Genomic DNA, 21,291 nt, shown 5'->3' on the forward strand with positions numbered 1-21,291 from the left:
AATGAAAACTAAGAGGAAATATAGAGGATAGAAATGGAATGAAAAACGATAATTAAAGGAAAGAAAGGAATGCAAGATATTAAATGTAGAAAGGAATATGTTTAACTGCTGCCACGCTGGAAATACAGGAAATTTCAAGAGCACAAAATTCCTAATAGCTTTAATAAAAATTTCTCAGTTGGATCAGAGGTTATAATGGGTGGAGAGCCGTACTGACTCACAAGAGTATGGACATAAGAAGACAGAGAAATATAACGGCACAATCGGACAAACATCCCTTGTGTAACAAACTGGCTGTTTGGAATCAGGCTGTATACGTTTCATTCATAAACCGATGAATTCGAGTGTTTAGAAATAAGCCATCTTAAGCGATTAAAGATAACTTCCCGGCATTTGTCTGGATAGGCTGAGGAAACCCACGGTAACTTCGAACCGCTTACGTCAGTAGCGTTATCTCTTTTCGTAAATATGTTAATTTTAAGGAGTGTATCTAGGGATTTTCAGAGACTGGTGCTTCACCGTGGTGATATTTTGAGCGGTGTATCAGGATCTGCACGCCGCGTCAGTCTGTGGCATTTCAACTGAATGAAATAACATAGCCCTCGTTTCGGATACGAGAGCCACTTAATCCCGCGTCCCTACTTGCAGCGTCATGGACCTGCATTTGAATCGATGATGCAGTTGTCTGTCCCATTATATGGCATCAGAGGGCATTCTTTTTCCTGCACCCTGTGTGATTGTTGATGCGAGAATTCTCCTGGATTTCAGTACCATCTGGTGTGTTTCCGGCGCATTGGTCTGCAGCCGGTGTGACGCCATTCTATGCGTCTCTTCGTGATTATGAAACTACTTCATGAACTTCAGGTTCTCAAACAGTGGTTGCCAAATTGCAAATATTTGCACAAGCGATGCTAATGTTGTGTAGATACTCTGTTATTCATTGTTCTTCTCTAGTTGTTGCATTAATTATCTTGCGATTGCCCGGATGACGACTACTGAGCTTTGTGTTGAACGCGTAAGACGTCTATTACCCGTTTACTCTTCTCATATTTTATTCATTCCGTACAACATTTTAGGTTTCTTAGCTAAAACTTTTGTGTTTACGTCAATTTCAAATTAATTGTAATAGATATTAACAGTTTCCTCGACTTCGCTGAAATCATACAGATGCACGTTAAGCACTCACCTACGTTAAGTTCCCTGCAATTCTCCAGTTTCATAAATTAAAAAGTTCCAAAAGAGAAGCCAGGTTTTCTATCCTGATTTCTTTATTATTAAACTGACTGAACGAATTTTAAATGTGCCCTTAAAACTTGAGTTGAAAGTTCAGTTGTATAATAAAAACGCAGTTATCTTTCAAAATTAGCTACCAGAAAGCCCGTTTGACTGAAATTTATTTTTATTTTCATTTATTCATTAGAGACTAAAGGTGACTCGTGAATGGGGTTGCGTTTCTGTACCAATCAAAAAGAAAATATCCCCGTCAACTGTAAGTCATACGCTAGGCTAGTAACTTCCCGCGACATTTGTAGACTTCGGTGCGCGGTCTGTGGTTTGCTCAGCCCTGAAGTAGTCTGCCCTTAAAGCCCAATGGCTCGCCGCTGCGTATAAACAAACAGAACTGCCGATGCGGAGGTCACACCTGCCAATACGTCAGCCTGATTGTTACGGCATTGTGGCTTAAAGTTGACTTTTCCTACCCTAAATGTGTTTCAGATCGCGGTAAAAGCTATCGAACGCCTTTATTGAGGCCATAGAGCGTCCTACTGGAATTCAGTCTTTGGCCCTGCCATCTTCATAGTCGTCGCCGTGAGAACGTGAAATTTCAAGGTTTCACGGGTTATCCAAAATGTTTTATAACTGAAACTGTCGGCATGCGTGAACGTTTATGGTGTGTTCAGGGCTGGCGTTGGATGTGAGGTATAACAGAGACCCAAACTTTAACTGCGGGTCGTCACAAATGTCATTACTTAGTGAAGTGTTCAATGTAGACGCAAGGGAGTAGGGAAGGAGACTGCCGCGTGTTCTTGGAAATCTTCTAAAGTGATAACACGATATATTTATTATTTCAGACCACTGACCACTGAGTGGCTTTGTTCGCTGTGTGCCATCTGCTTGTGCTTCTCATTAAATGGGCCGTGACCCTGATAAATTCCATAGTGCTGCCATGCTTATACGATATTAAAGTTAACATCATTATACGTCTTAATCAATCTACGCTGTTTACAGCGAGCGTTGGGCAAAAAAAGAAGCCATAAGGGGCACAACAAGCTATTTAGGTGGGACGTAACTGGAATAGAAGAAGGAAGGACAAATGCATTCCAGTTTGTACTAAACAAAATTTCTAAAGACTCTTTGCTATTTTTCATCCCCTCATTCCTGTTGAGATTTCTTAATTACATTAAAAGTGCAGTTGCCAGATCTGACTCGCATAAAAAATGTCATTAGACACGCATTTCCCTTAATGACCGACGCGGTCGAATGCCTCGTATTCAGGAGGTCTGGAGTTCAAATTATATTCCCGGAGACCGGCTGTCCTGACTGAGTTCTTTGTGGTTTTACTCAGTTCCTCCAGGAAAATGTCAGGATATTAGCTAAAATTAGGCCACGACCGCTTCTGTATATTTGTATTTTCACCGTCAGTGAACCTACAAAATGATTCGATCCTCTTAGTCTGAGCTGCTGACAGCATCCTTATATAATCATAAATATAAGTGTTCATACATTATAATCGAAATTTAATAAAGTTCTGGTTGAGCTTAATCAACGTTGGGATAGGCGTACAGCTGACCGATAGGAATCGAAATTCTGGAAATACAATTTTCGATACTATAATTGTAATTCGTTAAACAGTTTGGAAATTGAAATCAGATCTCTTTATTATGATATTGTGCTGTTCTCTCACGTCCATATTTTGCACAAAAAGGAATGTGATGCCAGCGTTATGCTCTGACCGCTCTTACCTCGGACGAATCACCCTGATAACTTGGAAAGAGGCTGAATAAAGTCAAGAATTCTTGCTGCTCAGGTTATGAAGGGTAACGAACACAGTTACTATGTATTTGAGCTTGTGGAAACCAGTTTATGTTAAGTAATGTATTTACTACTACTCTATGCGGTCAGTTTGATGCTAGAGTAGCCTAACAGACGGGAGAAACTGGATCAGTCATCACTGTTTCGGATTTAGGAAACTGCGAACAATTTATTAACACAGGATACATTGTACACGAAATTTTTTAAAGTTGCAACTATTTTTACGTGATCTTAAATTATATAAGATATTAATTTATTTTTACTAATTTATCTCCACTTTTGGAGTTAGTGTGATACACTTTTGTGCTGAATGAACTAACTTCTGGCATCACAGTTAATAACACTTGACATGACGCTATGACGAAACGAAGGGGGAGGGGAGGGGAGCCTTAGTGTCATGGTAAATATTTAACTTGATTTATAGTCAGTTGAACCCAGCGGAATAAAGCTGCAGTTTCTTTTCTTGTCTCGCAAAAAAAAACAAGGGAAAAGGGATATATATTTGGACAAGACGATTGTATCATCAACATGCTGTTTCGTGTGGCCCATGTCTAAACCAGATGAGTTCTGATGAACGGATCCTGACAGCATGTGGTATATTTGCTTGGAACTATATCACATTTAAAATTATTCATTATCAAGACTTTTTCCATCGTATTTTCTTTAAAAAAAACACGTTTCGGAGGCTCGTACTGTCTCCGTCTTCAGGTAAGGGGTACCTACTCTGTTGGGTCCCTTAGATAGAGCTAGTCTTTGTCACTCAGACAGAACCAGTCTCCGAAACGTCGTGGGGTTTTTTTTGTAAAAGAAAATACGATGGCAAAAGTCCTGACAATGAACACTTTTAAATGCAATCTAGCATCGTCAGAACCCATTAGAATTGAATTATGTCACATTGTATAAGAGGTGCCCGTGTCTTTGGCAGAGCGCATGCTAAGGACGCGGGTTCGAAATCCGTTAGGGAATTTGTTTGTTTTTTTCTGTCGCATGTAAAAACGCATTAAGATGAGCCGATGCCATCCAGTTATACGGCCAGGTGGTTTACATGATTTTAAATTCTGAGCAGTGAAATACAAAAGGGCGTAATACAAGATAGAAATAAGTTAATTACAAGAACTTAACGACGTCTTGCGTTTTAAGATTGCAGAATAGGAATGAGCATTGGCAATTTAGCGTTTTCCCAGTATCGAAGCGCCACATTTTGAATGATTTTGCTGGCGAAGAGGTACTTTCGTTTGCTGTGTATGTGGTATCAGTTGGAGGCGAATTGCCTGCTTCACTTTCTGTCCATGTTTACCCCTGGGAAATGCGTCCACGACGCCACCAAGATTTGAGGGTGGGAGAATCAGTTTGGGAGTGGTGATGAAGAAAAAGTTGGAAGGAATTGCAGCATCCACACTGTTAACACCACGACTGACACAGTGTGTGGAGTCTCATGAAGCATTTCCCGTGACGTAAAACGATATATATATTTTTTTGTCATGTGAGATCACTAAGTGCGCATACTGAGTGGCAGATGGCTGCTTACTTCATTTAAATACTGACATACGATATCTGCTGCTGCTGACAAATATCAATTAGGAGTTCCTCAGTCCCAACGAGAATCTTTCTTAAAAAATACCCAATGCCTTGGGTTTTGCTGACTGGGTTTTCTGTTCATTTTTTTTTGTAGTGTTCTGTCTGATGACAGGTCCATATATTATGAACAGGATCCTTCCAACCTCTTCAGGTTATCAGGGACCTGCTCATACATATATACATTCTTGGCAGAGATGATCAGAACTGGTTTGCCATTGCCTTCTTCTGTGTGTGAGTGGAGTAATTGTTGGGATGCCACGGAGAAACCGGGGAAGCCCCCGGAGGAAAACTCCGTGATGCCTTGACCACGGCCTTCCCCAACACAAGTTATAAATTTGAGCACCACCGGGAATTGAACCCGGGACCCCAGGCTTACAATGCTAGTGTTCTGACCACTAGACCACCGTGGCGGTAGTTCTGTTCATTGCTGTACTTTAATTATAACTACAAATATGTTGGTCTCCTGGGTTGTTACGCGACGTGGACTTGTAGGTAGATACTAACGTTTCGGAAGACCATACTGCCTCCATCTTCAGGGCTGAAGTGACGATGCTCGGAATCATAGAGTTAATGTAAAGTGGCAAGAAGGTAAGTCTGGAGGAATGGGTCAGTCAGGTCGGAATGAGGCAAAGATTGGGCTGGGCCAAAGGGAGACTGCAACCAAAATGGAAACCTCATTTCACAACATGATACCGTTACTTTAACGGCATGCGGACGTTAAAGTGATGAGTTCACAATCAGGCATGTCTGGCCTGATGATGGTGTGTCTAGAACACGAAACATGTTGCCTTGGGATGTAACACTTTAATGTTGACAGTGTTTAGAATTTAATATATTATTCTTGCAGAACTGAGATGCTAAAATCCATAATGGACTTTCGTTATTGATGTTAGGTATTGAACCTCAGATTTCAGAGATCAAAGATTTCACTGAGTAAACTTAGATTTGAGGGACGTGTATCACGCACGGTTAGGTCGAGAACCACGTACAGAATTCTGATAGGAAAGCTTAATGCTGCAACTCCAGTTGGATTGATTAGCTCTGAATAGGATAATATTAAAATGTATGCCTTCTCCAGTCTCATCTGGCTCCGGTGGTGACTTTTTGTAAACATGTTAGTGAACCTTGTTCCACAAATGGCAGGGAGTTCTTTGACTATCTGGGTGACTATCAGTTTCTAAAATAGGACACTGATACAATATTCATCACCCTGATGATGGAGGCAGTATGACCTCTGAAACGTTGGTAAACATCGACCAGACTACACAGCGCAACAACCCAGAAGACATAAATCTTCATACTCATCGCCCTGATGATGGAGGCAGTATGACCTCTGAAACGTTGGTAAACATCGACCAGACTACACAGCGCAACAACCCAGAAGACAGAAATCTTCATCGCCCTGATGACGGAGGCAGTATGACCTCTGAAACGTTGGTTAACATCGACCAGACTACACAGCGCTACAACCCAGAAGACAGAAATCTTCATACTCATCGCCCTGATGACGGAGGCAGTATGACCTCTGAAACGTTGGTTAACATCGACCAGACTACACAGCGCAACAACCCAGAAGACATAAATCTTCATACTCATCGCCCTGATGATGGAGGCAGTATGACCTCTGAAACGTTGGTAAACATCGACCAGACTACACAGCGCAACAACCCAGAAGACAGAAATCTTCATCGCCCTGATGACGGAGGCAGTATGACCTCTGAAACGTTGGTTAACATCGACCAGACTACACAGCGCTACAACCCAGAAGACAGAAATCTTCATACTCTGATGACGGAGGCAGTATGACCTCTGAAACGTTGGTTAACATCGACCAGACTACACAGCGCAACAACCCAGAAGACAGAAATCTTCATACTCATCGCCCTGATTATGGAGGCAGTATGACCTCTGAAACGTTGGTTAACATCGACCAGACTACACGGAGCAACAACCCAGAAGACAGAAATCTTCATACTCACCGCTGTGAAAACCTCAAATCTTACAACCAAAATATTCATAACATCAGACTCCCAGATCAAACTCAGTAATTTTCGAAAAGCTGTTCATTTCCTTTTATCGCTGTATTAATTCGATGACCCATCAACAGTTTTGGACGTCACTTGTAGACACTTGCCTTGGTTCAACTCACAGACATCTATTTTTGTCTATTCCCAAGCGGGACGCTTATCGAGTTAGTTGGATTCCCCCATTCATCACATCAGTGCCCAAGCTATTGTGTTGGCGAAACTTCCCATGAGTCGTTTCGCAAGTCTGATGATCATAATGGCGCCCCGAGCCAAAAGTCTACTTTCCAGCAATGTTTCCTTTCATTTGAGGTAGCTAGAATCCTTTCATATCGATTTAGTCCCACGTTTTAATTTCATATCCGCGTTAGTTTTTTCAATGTCTGAAAAAGACTGTTGCGTTATATACTTTACGTTTTGTTTCTGGGTCATACTAGAAAGCCCAGTTTCCGCAGCCGGTTATAATTATTTTCTTTTAAAGGTTCGGGTTTTCCTTAAATCCTTTCTGAAATTCGGGACACATTTCTTTCAGCATTACTTGTTTTCATGGGTACGACTTCTGATATCTTCTATCACACCTCCTTCATCTTAAAAATTTCGGTGTATTCGAATCTAGTACTTTCTGTCTTCATGTTAATTTCATCTGATAAACTCCAAACAGTCAGATCACAATCATTTCTCAACATTTTTGTAAATTCTTTCAAATTTTGCGAAGTTCTTATGTCGGACGACTGGATCATTCGTCATCATTAAAGTATTTCCCTCCTTTTTGAAATCTCTTACCTACACAGAAACCTGTGCTTTACATTTTATTTCGTCTATATTAATTGTTGAAGAATTTTGTAAATTTCCACGTCGATTTGAGTCGATATCGATGAAACAGAGAAGTTTGTTCTATGTTAAAAGTAGGCCTATATCGTCAATTTTTACAACTGAGTAAAACACTGCTACTGCAGACAAAACTGAATCCAAATCATACTTGCTACACGTGCAGTCGAATTCTAAAACGTGTGACTTCTCATTGTTGATGCCACCTGTTGATGCGAAACATCAGCCTTCATGTAAGCTGTTTGTAACATATTCATTTTTCATACAATGAATTGTTTCTCCATCAAGTGATCAAGTTCTATTTGTTATCAATATTAAGAGATGATAGTACTGAATCGATGTCAACCAAACTAAGTTTCATCCGTCATTTTTCACCTTTCACGCCAAAATCCATAGAAACTCATTAAGTAGTTTTGGAAATAAAGCATGGGAAAACACGGAGGGACATGTGATCACATGATGCATTTACTTTCAACAGTCAGCGATTAAAATGTATAAAATTTGATTACATTGAAATTCAATTACATTAGGCGGTCACTTGTTTAGAGCTTAGCTGCCACAAACATGGATCTTTGCACTAGTTAGCACAAAATATATTTAGGGTGTTATTAGAAGCCAGGGTGACAATCTCATCACTCTTTCAAAGGACCTGAACTATGAAATGTCCACAGAAACGTAGCTTGGGTTCTGATCCGTGTCTGACCTGAATGTGGGTTAGGCAGATTCGCGACCTCAGAATCATATCGGATATCGAATGAGGCCACACAGCTACCAACCACAGACCAGCAACTGTCATCTGATTAAATATCGCTGACTAATGTTTGTCACTCGTACTTCGTATTCAGAGGGATGTCCGCTTTGAATTCCGGTCCAGAGACCGATTCGCGTGTCTAAAGGTACGAGTATGTTCTTACGAAGCCCGTATTTAGAGCATCTGTGGCATCGTTGTCATCACTTCTGCCACTGTTTTGTCGATGTTCTTGTGGTTTGTGACGCCAGTGGACTTGTAGATGAATGCCGACGTTTCGGAGGAATATGCTGCCTCCATATTCAGGACTGAAGTGTTTGTGTTTTCTGAGAAGAGGGATCGATCAGTCAGAGCTAATTGACGAGAAGGGGAGATACGGGCATTGGACGGTGTGCCTGTGGTGCTGGTAACCGAATGAAAGGCCCCTCAGCCATCTTGTGGACAGAACGCGGACGCCCCACGGCAGGATTTGCTTACCGATTGATTCCTGTGGGATTCATAGTGAATAAACTGACCTCAATTGATTTCTCGGGGTTTCATTCGTTTCCATTCCTCTCTCCAAAACCTTGGCAGTGTCGAAGATGATGAATTTTTGAGAATAGGGTGTTGAGGAGGATATTTGGGCCTAGGAGAGAAGACGATGGAGAAAATTACATAATGACGAACTTAAAAATCTGCACTCCTCCCCCAATATTGTAAGGGTGATTAAGTCGAGAAGAATGAGATGGGAGGGGAATGTAGCGCGCATGGATGGGACAAGAGATGTACACCGGGTATTGGTTGGGAAGCCTGAGGGGAAGAGACCGCTGGGGAGACCTAGACGTAGATGGGAGGATAATCTCAGGCGGGATCTATGGGAGATAGGAGTTGAAGGAGACTGGATTTTGTTGGCCCAGGACAGGGTCCAGTGGAGGGCTTTGGTTAAGTCGGTGATGAACCTTCGGGTTCGGTAAGCCATCTAGTTAGTTAGTCAGTTAGTTGACGCTGTTCTTCTATGAAATCGCGTTCATCTCGAGGTGAAAATATACAGTGTAGCTCAACCAGATTCAGTTTCTAAAGAATCTTAAGCAAGCCGTAGAATTACCATTATGGGATCGTACATAATTTTGTGACAAATTTTTAGAGTGTGCCGCATGACTATAATGCGTTCAACTCACATTGCCAAGTTACCAGATACGAATTCCTGCCTGGAACGTCTGTACTGAGGTCTCAGTTGTTTTCTTCGTTTACTCTAGAAAATTAAATTAAATTTATAGCCCCTTTTTTGTAATACAATTTTATCACGAGAACTACAGACCGGATACCTCTGATAGTTGATATTTCAGTGTATAAATAAGATGGCTGAAAAGCGGTTGTCATTCGTATTTGCCAGATGGACTGAACCTTGAATGTATAAATATAATGACGATGATAAACTTTTTTATAAGTTTATTTAACAAGCTACAAATATAACTTTTCAGTTATATTTAAAACTTCCTTTCATCCCAAAACAACTGAGCGTAGATCATTATGACTGCGAAACGAAAATGAAGTTAACGAAGTTAATTTGTGTGTGGGTTCCTACAGATTAATAAGTGCCGTTCCACTTTAAAGTTGTTTTATATAAATAATCATTATAATGTCTGTACTGTGGGACGTTCTTCGGTCATATTTTAATGCAGAAACCGTGTCACTTCCAACAGAAACACAGCATGCAAACTGAACTCACCTATAGCTTTGGTGAGAAGAATTTATTCTGCACATTGTCTCTTATAGTTATTTTTATTTTGTTCTGTTACGTTATGGCTTATATAAACTTCTGAGATTACATAACGCGGAATAAGTCCAGTGATAAATTATTTTATCGGATGAGCTCCACGTAACATGTAATGTCTTCAATCTATAGATAGAGTAAAATAATCCTCGGCGGTTGGGATTTGTCCGAAAGAAATCTACTACTAATTTAATAACCAATATCCTTTACCCTTAACCCAACCAGTGCGCTGTTAGTGCAACGCTTTTGTGACGTAACACTCCTAAGAGAACTTTGTATAAAATGGAACTGCAGAGTAACTCTGTGGAGTTGAGTCATTCAGAAGCTGATGGTTTCTCAGCTAGACAAATCCTCGCAGTTTACAAAATCCGAAGGCTCATTACCGTGTTTACCATAGTCTTCACCGGCCCCTGTCCAGGAGTCAAATGAATCCAGCCTACACTACCACATACTATTTCTGTGAGGTACATTTTAATATTATCTTCCCAGTGTCTTCCGAGTGATTTATTTTAGTCAGGCTTCCATAATAAAATTTTGTACTCAAATAAATTAGTGTTATAATTATATGTTATGTTAAATTGTTTGTGTAAATTATTTAAACGTTAATTAATATATTCAGTTCGTAAATCCTGTGATTTGTAAATAGAATGTGGCTTAGCATAATTTAATCTTCAACATGTTTGCCTACGACAGGAAATTCAAAATTAAGGACTTTTATAGATGATATCGCTTCTCTAACCTTAAAAATTAAATTCCATTTCGGATTTATTATTAGACGTCGAGTAACTGGAAAATCTTCAGACGTATTCAATATGTAAATTCGGGCCATCTTTTCTCCAAGCTACTACAGCCCACGTAGGCTTAATGGCATGCAAATTTCATGCCGGGTCCTAAATTCTGTTGACACTTTATAGATTATTTATTCTGTGTTAACGTAGGAACATAATGACATTACAGTGTAACGTATGATACTATGATGAAACGTGGATCTTAAGGAAGCAGGAACACTCTCTGGCCGTATTCAAGAACAAAGTAATCTGGTCGAATTTACGATTAAACTGAGAACGTGATTAGGCGGTAGGTTTATTCAATACTGGAAGACCTAGGAGTAAATGGGAAGATAATATTAAAATATATGTTAAGAAAATTAATTGGTTTGTACTGTTGTGAGCACGGTAATGAAATTTGGGCTTTCATAAAAGGTAGGGAATTTCATGGCTAGCTGAGCAATTATTCATTTCTAAAGAACTGTGATCCGTGAAATTAGTTCAGTATTTGAGAGGTATCTGGTTTGGTTGTCAACTGTCGTGATTAATGCTTTTCCTGATTCTTCCAGATTTATACAGGCGAATGCTGTGATAGTACTTTGAAGTAGTCGACGACTTCCACCCTTCTGTCCTCAGCTTACACAACGTTCATGATCACCTTACCATCTCATTTGCAAAAACCACATTCGCTAACATAATTACTGGACATGAGGCGAGTGCCACAATCAACAGAAAAGAGAATTTCATAAAATATTTCAAGACATGGGACGATATTATCGCTTTAAAGAACATTATCGTACACACAGAAACCATTAAACCCTCTTGAGGATAACGTTCATCTATATTTTTTTTAAAAAAAATTCAGTTCGTGCATCAAAGAAAACAGTGCCCTGAAGATGGTGGCGATATATGCCTCCGAAACATTTGCATTTCCCTACAACCCCATACGACGTTATAACCAAGAAGACCAACACAGACATCTTCACCGTCGTGAGAAACGAAGATATCACACAAGAGTCTCCATGACAAACATAAATTAGTTAATGCTGTTTAGGAATGTAGGATAATCAATGTTTATTCTGAGAATCATACTAAACCAATTTTTATACTTTCTGGGCAAAATTATTAGTAGCTGATTATTAAAACAAATGGTACTCATAGGTTCCATTGTGCTTTAAATGTATAAATGAAGACATTGACGTTATTTATGTCACACTGTTGGACGTAAAACACGTGACTGCCATATAATTTATACTACTCTGAGAGAGACGATAAATGTATATATATTAAAAGGCGCACAATACCTGAGCTGTGTGGGGAACTATTTGAAGACCCATAGCCGTCGTCAAGGACAATGTTCTGCTGTTGAAGACAGGAGGTCATGGTGGTCATCGAAGACGTGGTGTTGGTGTCTTCGGCGGGATTGTTCTGCACAACTGCCCCGCTGCATCCCTCCTGCTGCTGTGCTGAGCGGTACAACGCCAACTCCATTCCAACACGCTCTCCCGTTTGATACGAAGAGCTTGCCTTCCGGTACTTAACTTATTGGTATCCGTGACTCACCTCACGTTCGGAGAACCCAAGAGCTCCGCTGTCATTCATTTCCAACGGAAATTTATTTCCTATATAACCCACATAAGAAGTGTCTGGTTCTTCACATCCTATCCAACGTTTCAACTTCTCTCTCAGTTCTTCGTTCATTATTAACACATTTTCAGATTGTCGTCAAATGTCAGTCAATTTTGAAATTATTTGCTGCCTTCTAAAAGACAATATGCGTGAGATGTGCGCCTTAACATCGTTAACAAATGTTACTCTACTCACCTCCCCGTTTTCTCAATTTGTTTGATGATTCTAAGAAAATCTAAACAAATTAATCGCACGATATTCCCATGTCGTTTATTATAAATCCATTTGCGTCACAAAAAGAGAAGTGAAAATAAATCACCATCATTAACTTTTCAAATGAGTCACGTGTCAAAACACGTGTTTCAGATGTAGTCATTTCAACAGGCAGAACAATAGTTACAGATTTCATTCCCGTGTTTGTTGCTCGTTATTACCATGAGATAGCGTTCTACCGCGATTAGAATAGATTACGAGGTTATCGATAAATCTCGACATTTAGAGCTCCCCACAGACAATACGTAGTTAAGGCGGTATTGACATGGAGGGTTGTTCTTTGACGCGACACCTTAAGATTCCAGAAGTTCAGAATCTGCTACTGTGACGAATTGCTTGGTAGCACTGACTGCTCCTAATAGTATGACGTCAGTGGGGTAACTTTCAATATTTTATTCATTACGAAAGTTTCCTAAAGTGTCTGAACTAGCCGTTCTCCGGGACAAAGGAGTCTTCAATAAGCAAAGCTGGTTTTCTGTTTATATACTTCTATAAAATGAAAGTTGATACAGTACAAAGACTATGGATGAAATTTTTAGAGCTAATATTGCTTTAACACTTTTTTCACTCAATTACTGACCTTTCTGTTAATATATTCAAAACCAACTTCGTTTTAATTTACAGTTTGAAACGGGATTACATAAAATTTCTCTTAAGTTTTTTCCGCACATTATTTCACAGCCACATTAATGGCTACCTCATTCAGACTCTTGCAACGTAACTTTAATTGAAAGATTCTAGAATCTGGACAAGTCAGCCTCATAATTTACGCACTATTAAAGGTGTTTGCGTGGTCGAAATCAAATATCTCATACTAATGACATAAAATATTTTTAACGTTGTGATTTCCGTAAGTTTTTAGCTGCCACCAGTTTGTTTGTAATTTTTTTCTAGTCACTAATTACACAGATTAATTTAATTACGTATTACAAAACGTTTAGATACATATTTACCCTCTTTCAAAGGGGCAAACATCAAGTACGTTTCTGAAACTGATTAAAAACGCAATGGAAAGATTGAATAGCCTTCAGTAGTGGCACTCGATTACAGGGGTTTGAAAGTGCTGTTAATCTCTTCCGCCGGTCACCTCAGCACTGGCGTCGCGCGACGAGGTTGTCTTCGGGCGTCTGGTCGACCGGCGTGTACCCTCCGCGAACGCTGGAGCGCGACTGAACTCGCTGCCGCCTTGTCCCTCTCGTTTTGTCTCTCGTACGCTTACCGCGGCACAAGTATGCACCTCACGTAACCTCTGTGACGGCGTCGTTGTCAGGGCTAACGCGAGACTATAAGCACTCTTCTGAGAGGAAGAGGAAATGTGATTCACATTGTGCGCCGTAGTTGACGGGAACAGGGCACGCATTAGCTGCCCAGACACAGGGCGTCGTTGAGACATTCACCCAAAGAGCAATGTGATTTCTTCTGTCCTGTCATTCTCTGGAGATCGGATCGATTCCCGAAACGATCTTGGCGGAGGTTGAGTGGCGTTTGCAGCCAAAGTAAACTACCTCGTCCACAGGAAGTTCGATAATCGAGTAAACATTCTGCAATGCTCGAGTCTTAGCGTATCTGCCTCGTATTCGGATTGAATTTCATCTGACAAAGGTGAGGCCGCCTGTCGTCAAGACATCGCTAGACTGAACATCTCTACTTCATGGGTAGTTAATAGGCCATATCATGTTTCATATTCTCGAGACCCAAAATTCGAATCGAGAGACAGATACGGATTATCCTTAAGAGATTTGTGGGTTTGTTTCGTCAAGTTAGACAAAATGGGAATAGTGCCGTATAATATGCCACGACCACTTCCTTACACGCCATTCCCACTTTTATTAATTGTAATCGTCATCTCCCATTCAACGCTACGAAATTAGCAGCTAAAAGTGGTCGTTAAATCAACCAAGATACTTATGAATTTGGTTTCACCATAACTACTAAAATCATGTCTTGAAATGAACGAAGATTAACTTTTATTATAATAAATATGTCACACTTCACCATTTTCTCAGTCAAGTTAGTGATTCGAGGTGCGATGTTAGAAAATTGATTTCGACATAAGGAAATAATGAAATTGTTTAGAATATATGTGGGCCAATATGTAATGCATAGTGCTGATAGAACATAAAATCTTCATTGGGTATAAATATAAAATGTATATTTCACGCAATATGACATTCCCATTTGGTTAATAGAATATCATTTTAAATGCAATGCCAGAAATAACTGATCATAGCTATAAAGCTTAAACTTATAAAAAATAATGATACGAGAACTGAGATTTTCATAGACGTGAACATTTGGATTGTGTTCTTTTGCGTTGTGACGCCGCGTGATGTCATAGGCACTTTGCATTCACCAGAAACCCAATGAAACGTAATAGTGCAATGAGCAGAGATTTAATCTTAATCAGTAATCTGATACGATTATTGATTGATTCGACACGATTACTTTCTATCGAAACAAGAACTTTGAAAGCAGCGTGAACACCATGTCGATAAGGAGTCGAACTCGGCTCTATGGTAAAATCACTGTAATGCATAAATCAATTACACACTACGCGCGTTGTAAGAATTAAACAGAAATTACGTAATCACGATTTACGTCGCCAAAGGTACAAGAGACGTATATAGAATGTCTGTGTTCTCCCGAAATGCAGTGCAGAGCGTCTTGAACTATTTTCCCATTTATTAGTGGCATTTTTCGTCGTCCTCATACGAAGGCCTCTCTGTGGAATTTTGAGTGAGCAGAGATCTACGCGTGTAGGAATTCCTCCTTTGCGTGCGTATTGGAAAACCCGGGAGGTGACTCTTAGACCTGGATGAAATGAGTTGAGTGTCCGCCCTGTGCGCAGAATACACCATTCTGCATTACTCCAAAACCCAAATATGTTGCCCCTCCTTCCCTTCTGCCATCTGAAACGTTTTACAACATAAAATTGGCGCATGATTTCCTTTGTTCTTATAGGCTGTTAATTTTTCTATGTAATAAAATATTACGCGATCAAACTGCTTAAATTAACATCTCTTACTTCGAACTAAATAAAACTGTGGCGTTCAAATGGTTATAAATTCCACATTTTTTCAATTCATTAATTTTTATATCAATCACGGTAGCCTTTTCTGAGTTCGATTTTAAACTAGGGGCGTACGTACTGAAAACTAAGGAGTGTTAGGCGTTCGATAGAGCTGGTGGTATAGTAGGCCTGTAATACACTGCAGTAGCCTGATATCATCTGTAGGCCTTGTTTATTTTATTAAACGAACGAGGGCCTGCTTGTTTATAAGAACAATTTGAGTTATGATTGTTAAAGCAGGTGGTACATATAATTACCACTTGTCTTTCAAGAGTTGAATCGAAAGACGTAACTTGAGTTATAGCCAGATTATGCATAAACCTGCTTGTGGAGTTTGAACGGATATTTTGAGAAGCGATGTATCAGTTAGTAAAATGCAGTCCCGGGTTGGATTCCTGGGACTGGATTTGGGAATTTTCCATAATATTTCTTGTTCCAGTTCGTCTTAATTTCCGATCGATGTCTGTGGTTTTGTCCTGGTGGGAAAGGGTAGTAAATCATACCATTCGCCTCTATAAAGTGCATGGTTCTTATCTTCTGCGCGTTCTTTAATGGCGTAATTTATAAGCACAGGAATAGATTTACCTCTTAATTTACTAACTATAACTACTGTTTACATTGTCGAACCTCTCCTAATCCAACTATAAAATTGAATTCGAAGTTTTCCTTAATGGTCCTGTATTTTACATCTGCTATATATTCTGGACGTGTTGATACATTTGAATATTTAATACGTGTGAAAGTCTCACTGCCGAAGATAACTTTGTATTCTAAGTACTTCTTCAGGCAACTCAACAGTTTACTTAATGACTCTGAAATAGACGATTCCATTAAAAGATACAAAGCTTCTATATTTTAATGTAATTGTAACACCTGAATGCGACAAGTTAAATCGTGGTGGTTTCCTTGCTGGGGACCTCAAAGCAAATTGATTTTCACAAGTACCAGTCGGTTCTTGTAAGGACAGAGCACCCACCACGCAGAACCGCGTAACTTTATTTACAAGCAAAATTAATGTATAATTGGCTGTTAAAGTTTATAACTTAACATGAAATCTGTCAGAATGCATTTTATTTATTTATTTTTATTGTATTTTTAAGACAAATTTCATCACTGCAACAATATTAAATACTGTTGCACAAATGTTTCTACAAGAAAAGGAAGTATTTGTGTTTTCTGGAAATCTTTGAAAATAATTGCTGTAGATAACACTGCAAAAGACAAATATTCTTGGGTTTATGGACAGTAATTTTATTTCCTGTGGGATTAAAAAACACGTAGCGGATAATCAGGACTGTGATAAACTTTCGGGAAAGAAAGCTTGAAAAGTCATTTAAACAGTTGTCGAATTTCCCCTCAGCAACACTGCGGGCAATCTGCTAGTTTTAAAATCAAATGAAACCTTTATTTGCGTACAGCTCCAGCCACGGATACCAACCGTCACATGTCATTGGCCAGCAGCTTACGCCATAATAAGGTTAAATGGCTGCCGGACAGACAAAGAGGAGAATTTCAGGCTTTTCATTTATTGCTCTGTATGTGAACGAACTTACGACGCTAATTCATTATCTGCTTCATTTTATTAGACTTAACAGAACCTAATCGATACGTGGTTATCTTTACCTGTGATCATGCATTTGAAAATATAATTATTTATTTTAAGTAATTACTTTTCATTATGTAAGATTTGAGGTTTTCACAATGGTGAGTATGAAGATTTCTGTCTTCTGGGTTGTTGCGCTGTGTACACACAGACTACACAGCGCAACAGCCCAGAAGACAGAAATCTTCATACTCATCGCCCTGATGATGGAGGCAGTATGACCTCTGAAACGCTGGTAAACATCGACCAGACTACACAGCGCAACAACCCAGAAGACAGAAATCTTCATACTCATCGCCCTGATGATGGAGGCAGTATGACCTCTGAAACGTCGGTAAACATCGACCAGACTACACAGCGCAACAACCCAGAAGACAGAAATCTTCATACTCATCGCCCTGATGATGGAGGCAGTATGACCTCTGAAACGTCGGTAAACATCGACCAGACTATACAGCGCAACAACCCAGTAGACAGAAATCTTCATACTCATCGCCCTGATGATGGAGGCAGTATGACCTCTGAAACGTCGGTAAACATCGACCAGACTACACAGCGCAACAACCCAGAAGACAGAATTCTTCATACTCATCGCGCTGATGATGCAGTCAGTATGACCTCTGAAACGTCGGTAAACATCGACCAGTCTACACAGCGCAACAACCCAGAAGACAGAAATCTTCATACTTTTCATTATTTTACTACTTATAAAATAACTTCTTTATTAACTTAAGGAACAGAATTAAAAGTAACATATTAAATAGCAGATTAAAGGGAGGCAAATGCACCATTACTCATTTAATATACTGACGCGCATGCGCAATGATCAACAACTAAGGGGTAGATTTAGTTGAATTTGATTACGTTTGGTTAAGTTACGTTAAGTGTGTGACACGCATGTGCAGACGACAGTACGCAATGATCAGCTGCTTAGCCTTAACCCAGCTCTATGTTGAAGGACCACCCTTTTTCTGCTGTCCACGACTGCTTATTCAGTGTATTAGTAGTTACCCTTCATATCAGGAGACCGTCTCCTAAGTAGGGATCCACTTATTTGTTTCGTTTGTCTCAGGGTAAGGACCGATGGCAGGCTTTTGTGAAACCTTAAAGAAGCCTTGGTGTTCCATAAAAGGTGTGAAATTTACTGAGTAGCCGAGCGACTATCAGAATCTCAGAGAAGAACTCAATGGAGTCACATTGGTGTTCTCCAGGAAGACGTTCGTTCTCTGAGAAACCTGTAAATAGGCTCTGTGAGAATTATGCAGAATTAGGCCTATGGACCCGATGATACTGTAACAAGAGAGAGAGGCCAATAAAAGATTAATTGAATTTCAATACGGATGTTACAGTCTTAAACTGCTAGTACTACGACCGTATTAAATGTAAACTGTATTTTGAGTCCTGTAGGCTATTATCTTACGTTATTGCACAAACTTAAAATTTGAAGCGGTGTCTAAGTAATTGAAATCCGTCAGTTCTGTAATGTCAAAGCTTCAAGATACGTAAATGGGTTAACATTACTTCGTTTTATGGCAGTCGTTGATTTTAATGCTTTGTTTAAAGCAATAATACTTAAATTCAAAAATTGGTTACAAATTTGATACATCTTGGTGAGACTTCAGGTTCTCAAGGCGGCAAGCATGAAGACTATCTACTAGAAGTCTCGTAGAAATGTACCGACGTTTCAGAGTTCTATACTGTTTCTATCATCAGGAAATCTTGTTTTCCTGATGATGAAGATTAAGCACCTATGAGGACTGTACTATATTCACAAAAGAAACTGTAATAAGAATAAGTTATAGGCATACTGAAATTATTTCTGTGTAAGATTTGAGGTTTTCACAGCGGTGAGTATGAAGATTTATGTCTTCTGGGTTGTTGCGCTGTGTAGTCTGGTCTATGTTTACCAACGTTTCGGAGGTCATACTGCCACCGTCATCAGGGCGATGAGTATGAAGATTTCTGTCTTCTGGGTTGTTGCGCTATGTAGTCTGGTCGATGTTAACCGACGTTTCGGAGGTCATACTGCCACCGTCATCAGGGCGATGATTATGAAGATTTCTGTCTTCAGGGTTGTTGCGCTGTGTAGTCTGGTAGATGTTTACCAACGTTTCAGAGGTCATACTGCCTCCGTCATCAGAGTATGAAGATTTCTGTCTTCTGGGTTGTTGCGCTGTGGAGTCTGGTCGATGTTTACCAACGTTTCAGAGGTCATACTGCCTCCGTCATCAGGGCGATGAAGATTTCTGTCTTCTGGGTTGTTGCGCTGTGTAGTCTGGTCGATGTTAACCAACGTTTCTGAGGTCATATTCATCGCCCTGATGACGGAGGCAGTATGACCTCCGAAACGTTGGTAAACATCGACCAGACTACACAGCGCAACAACCCAGAAGACGGAAATCTTCAAATTGTTTCTGGTTTGACACCGACTTGCGGACCACATACTGAATTCTACTAATATTTTTACCTGTGGGGGTGACTTGTGTATTTTAGTTACGTAATAATATGTAGATGTGCAGTGCAGGGTGTGTCGAGGGTAAATCCCCGGGCTGTTGAAAAGACACATAGACCGATGTCAAAACCTTATTCATAGTATGCAGAGTACAAAGAAAGTCTCTACAGCGTACTGTAGAATACGGGAAGCCAACAATAAATATTGACTTTTCAGCTTGACTTTCCATCTCATTTTACTGATCCCCGCGTCCTCTTCAGACGCGCCGCGTCGCGACGTATGCTTTCTGTAATCTCAGAACTGTAAAGAAGGTCGCTGTTTGTATATGAAAAATAACGGGTAAGCATAGAACATTGTACGTCATCACACCTGGATATCTTATTTGTACATGTAAAGATTAGTTTTATGGAATCTTTGCATCGTGTCTCGTAGATCGCCCTGATGAAGTGGAAAGTAAGAACCTCTGAAACATTGGTCAACCTCTTCCACTCTACAAGGCGAAATATCCCAGAAGACAGCGGTTTTCATATTCGCCTATGTGAACACCAGAAAGTTTATGAAACTTGGTACCAGCTCGAACAGGAAGTCTAGCACATCAGGGTGTTGTCCCTCCACGTGTCGCATGAAAACGAAGTGGAACCAACTTCCCAGACGTCGTTGTTTTAAATAAAACACGCGCTATAGATAAAAGTCCGACAAAACTATGTGCCACTATTTTTCTCTTAAATAATGCCCGTGAAGTTACTACGGCGAGTAAAGACGGCCCGAGCATCACTTAACTCTTGCCTAAATGTTAAAGTTGAATATTTATTATGATTTATCGTTTCTGATATCCGTAGTTGTGAATTAACAACCTGGAGGAAAAATAGACCCAAATATTCTAAAATCATAGGAGAAGTCTAATGTACTGGGATACTGCATTCGGTGTAACTGGCTCTGATGATGATGATCACACCAAAAGCTACTTTTAGGTGTCCGTAATGATCAAAAGCCTTAGACATCAACCAGACTAGTAGACCTAGTAGCTGGAATGATCAAAGATCGACTGTTGACTAACTAGTTAATCGCATATTCCAGAACACCGGACCGCCTCAGTTAAACAGATTAAAGAAGAGCAGGGGTAGATCAGAGTAGCGGCTAGTACACATTTCAAAATTCCCCTTGGGTCCGGGTCGTCTCGCTCTTCGTTTTCATTCCACCAGTATTCACCCTCAAACCCATCTAGAATCATGATTATCGCCAGTCCCAGAGACAACGTGATTTAAGGCGCCCACGCTGGGAATTAGGGATGGCGAAGTGAAGAGTTTCGAGTGCTCGAAAATGCAACATGCTCCAGCGGTAATTGTTTTGCGAGAAATGACAACCTTAAAATTAAAGTGCGTAATGTTTTATGATAGCCACGGTGGTCTAGCGGTTAGAACGCTGGCCTTGTAATCCTGGGGTCTCGGGTTCGATTCCCGGCGGTGCCCAAATTTATAACTTGCGTTGGGCAAGGCCGTGGTCTAGGCAACACGGAGTTTTCCTCCGTGGCAT

The 21,291-nt window shown here is 40.1% G+C and overlaps 2 protein-coding genes across 7 annotated transcripts in view; one reads left to right on the forward strand and one right to left on the reverse strand.

Annotated features, from left to right (window-relative positions):
- The window catches only part of LOC110829182 (sodium-dependent noradrenaline transporter), a 62,384-nt gene extending 48,541 nt beyond the window's left edge, over positions 1-13,843 (reverse strand). Inside the window, exons 1-2 of one of the 6 annotated variants that reach the window (XM_022062661.2) lie at positions 13,587-13,843; positions 12,036-12,493 (exon numbers count right to left, since the gene is read on the reverse strand). In XM_022062661.2, the coding sequence (XP_021918353.2) occupies positions 12,036-12,222 (187 nt within the window). In that variant the 5' untranslated portion in view covers positions 12,223-12,493; positions 13,587-13,843. The other 5 variants (XM_022062660.2, XM_022062659.2, XM_087342934.1 and 2 more) reach the window with 5 other exon arrangements.
- Positions 1-21,291, forward strand: part of IFT52 (intraflagellar transport 52) — a 76,712-nt gene that overhangs the window by 39,481 nt on the left and 15,940 nt on the right. The gene's annotated exons all lie outside the window — the stretch shown is intronic.

This window comes from Zootermopsis nevadensis, unplaced genomic scaffold (genome assembly GCF_977971745.1).
Source record: "Zootermopsis nevadensis isolate Lab colony 2312 unplaced genomic scaffold, Znev_1.0 Znev_ptg000004l, whole genome shotgun sequence".
Taxonomy (NCBI): domain Eukaryota; kingdom Metazoa; phylum Arthropoda; class Insecta; order Blattodea; family Termopsidae; genus Zootermopsis; species Zootermopsis nevadensis.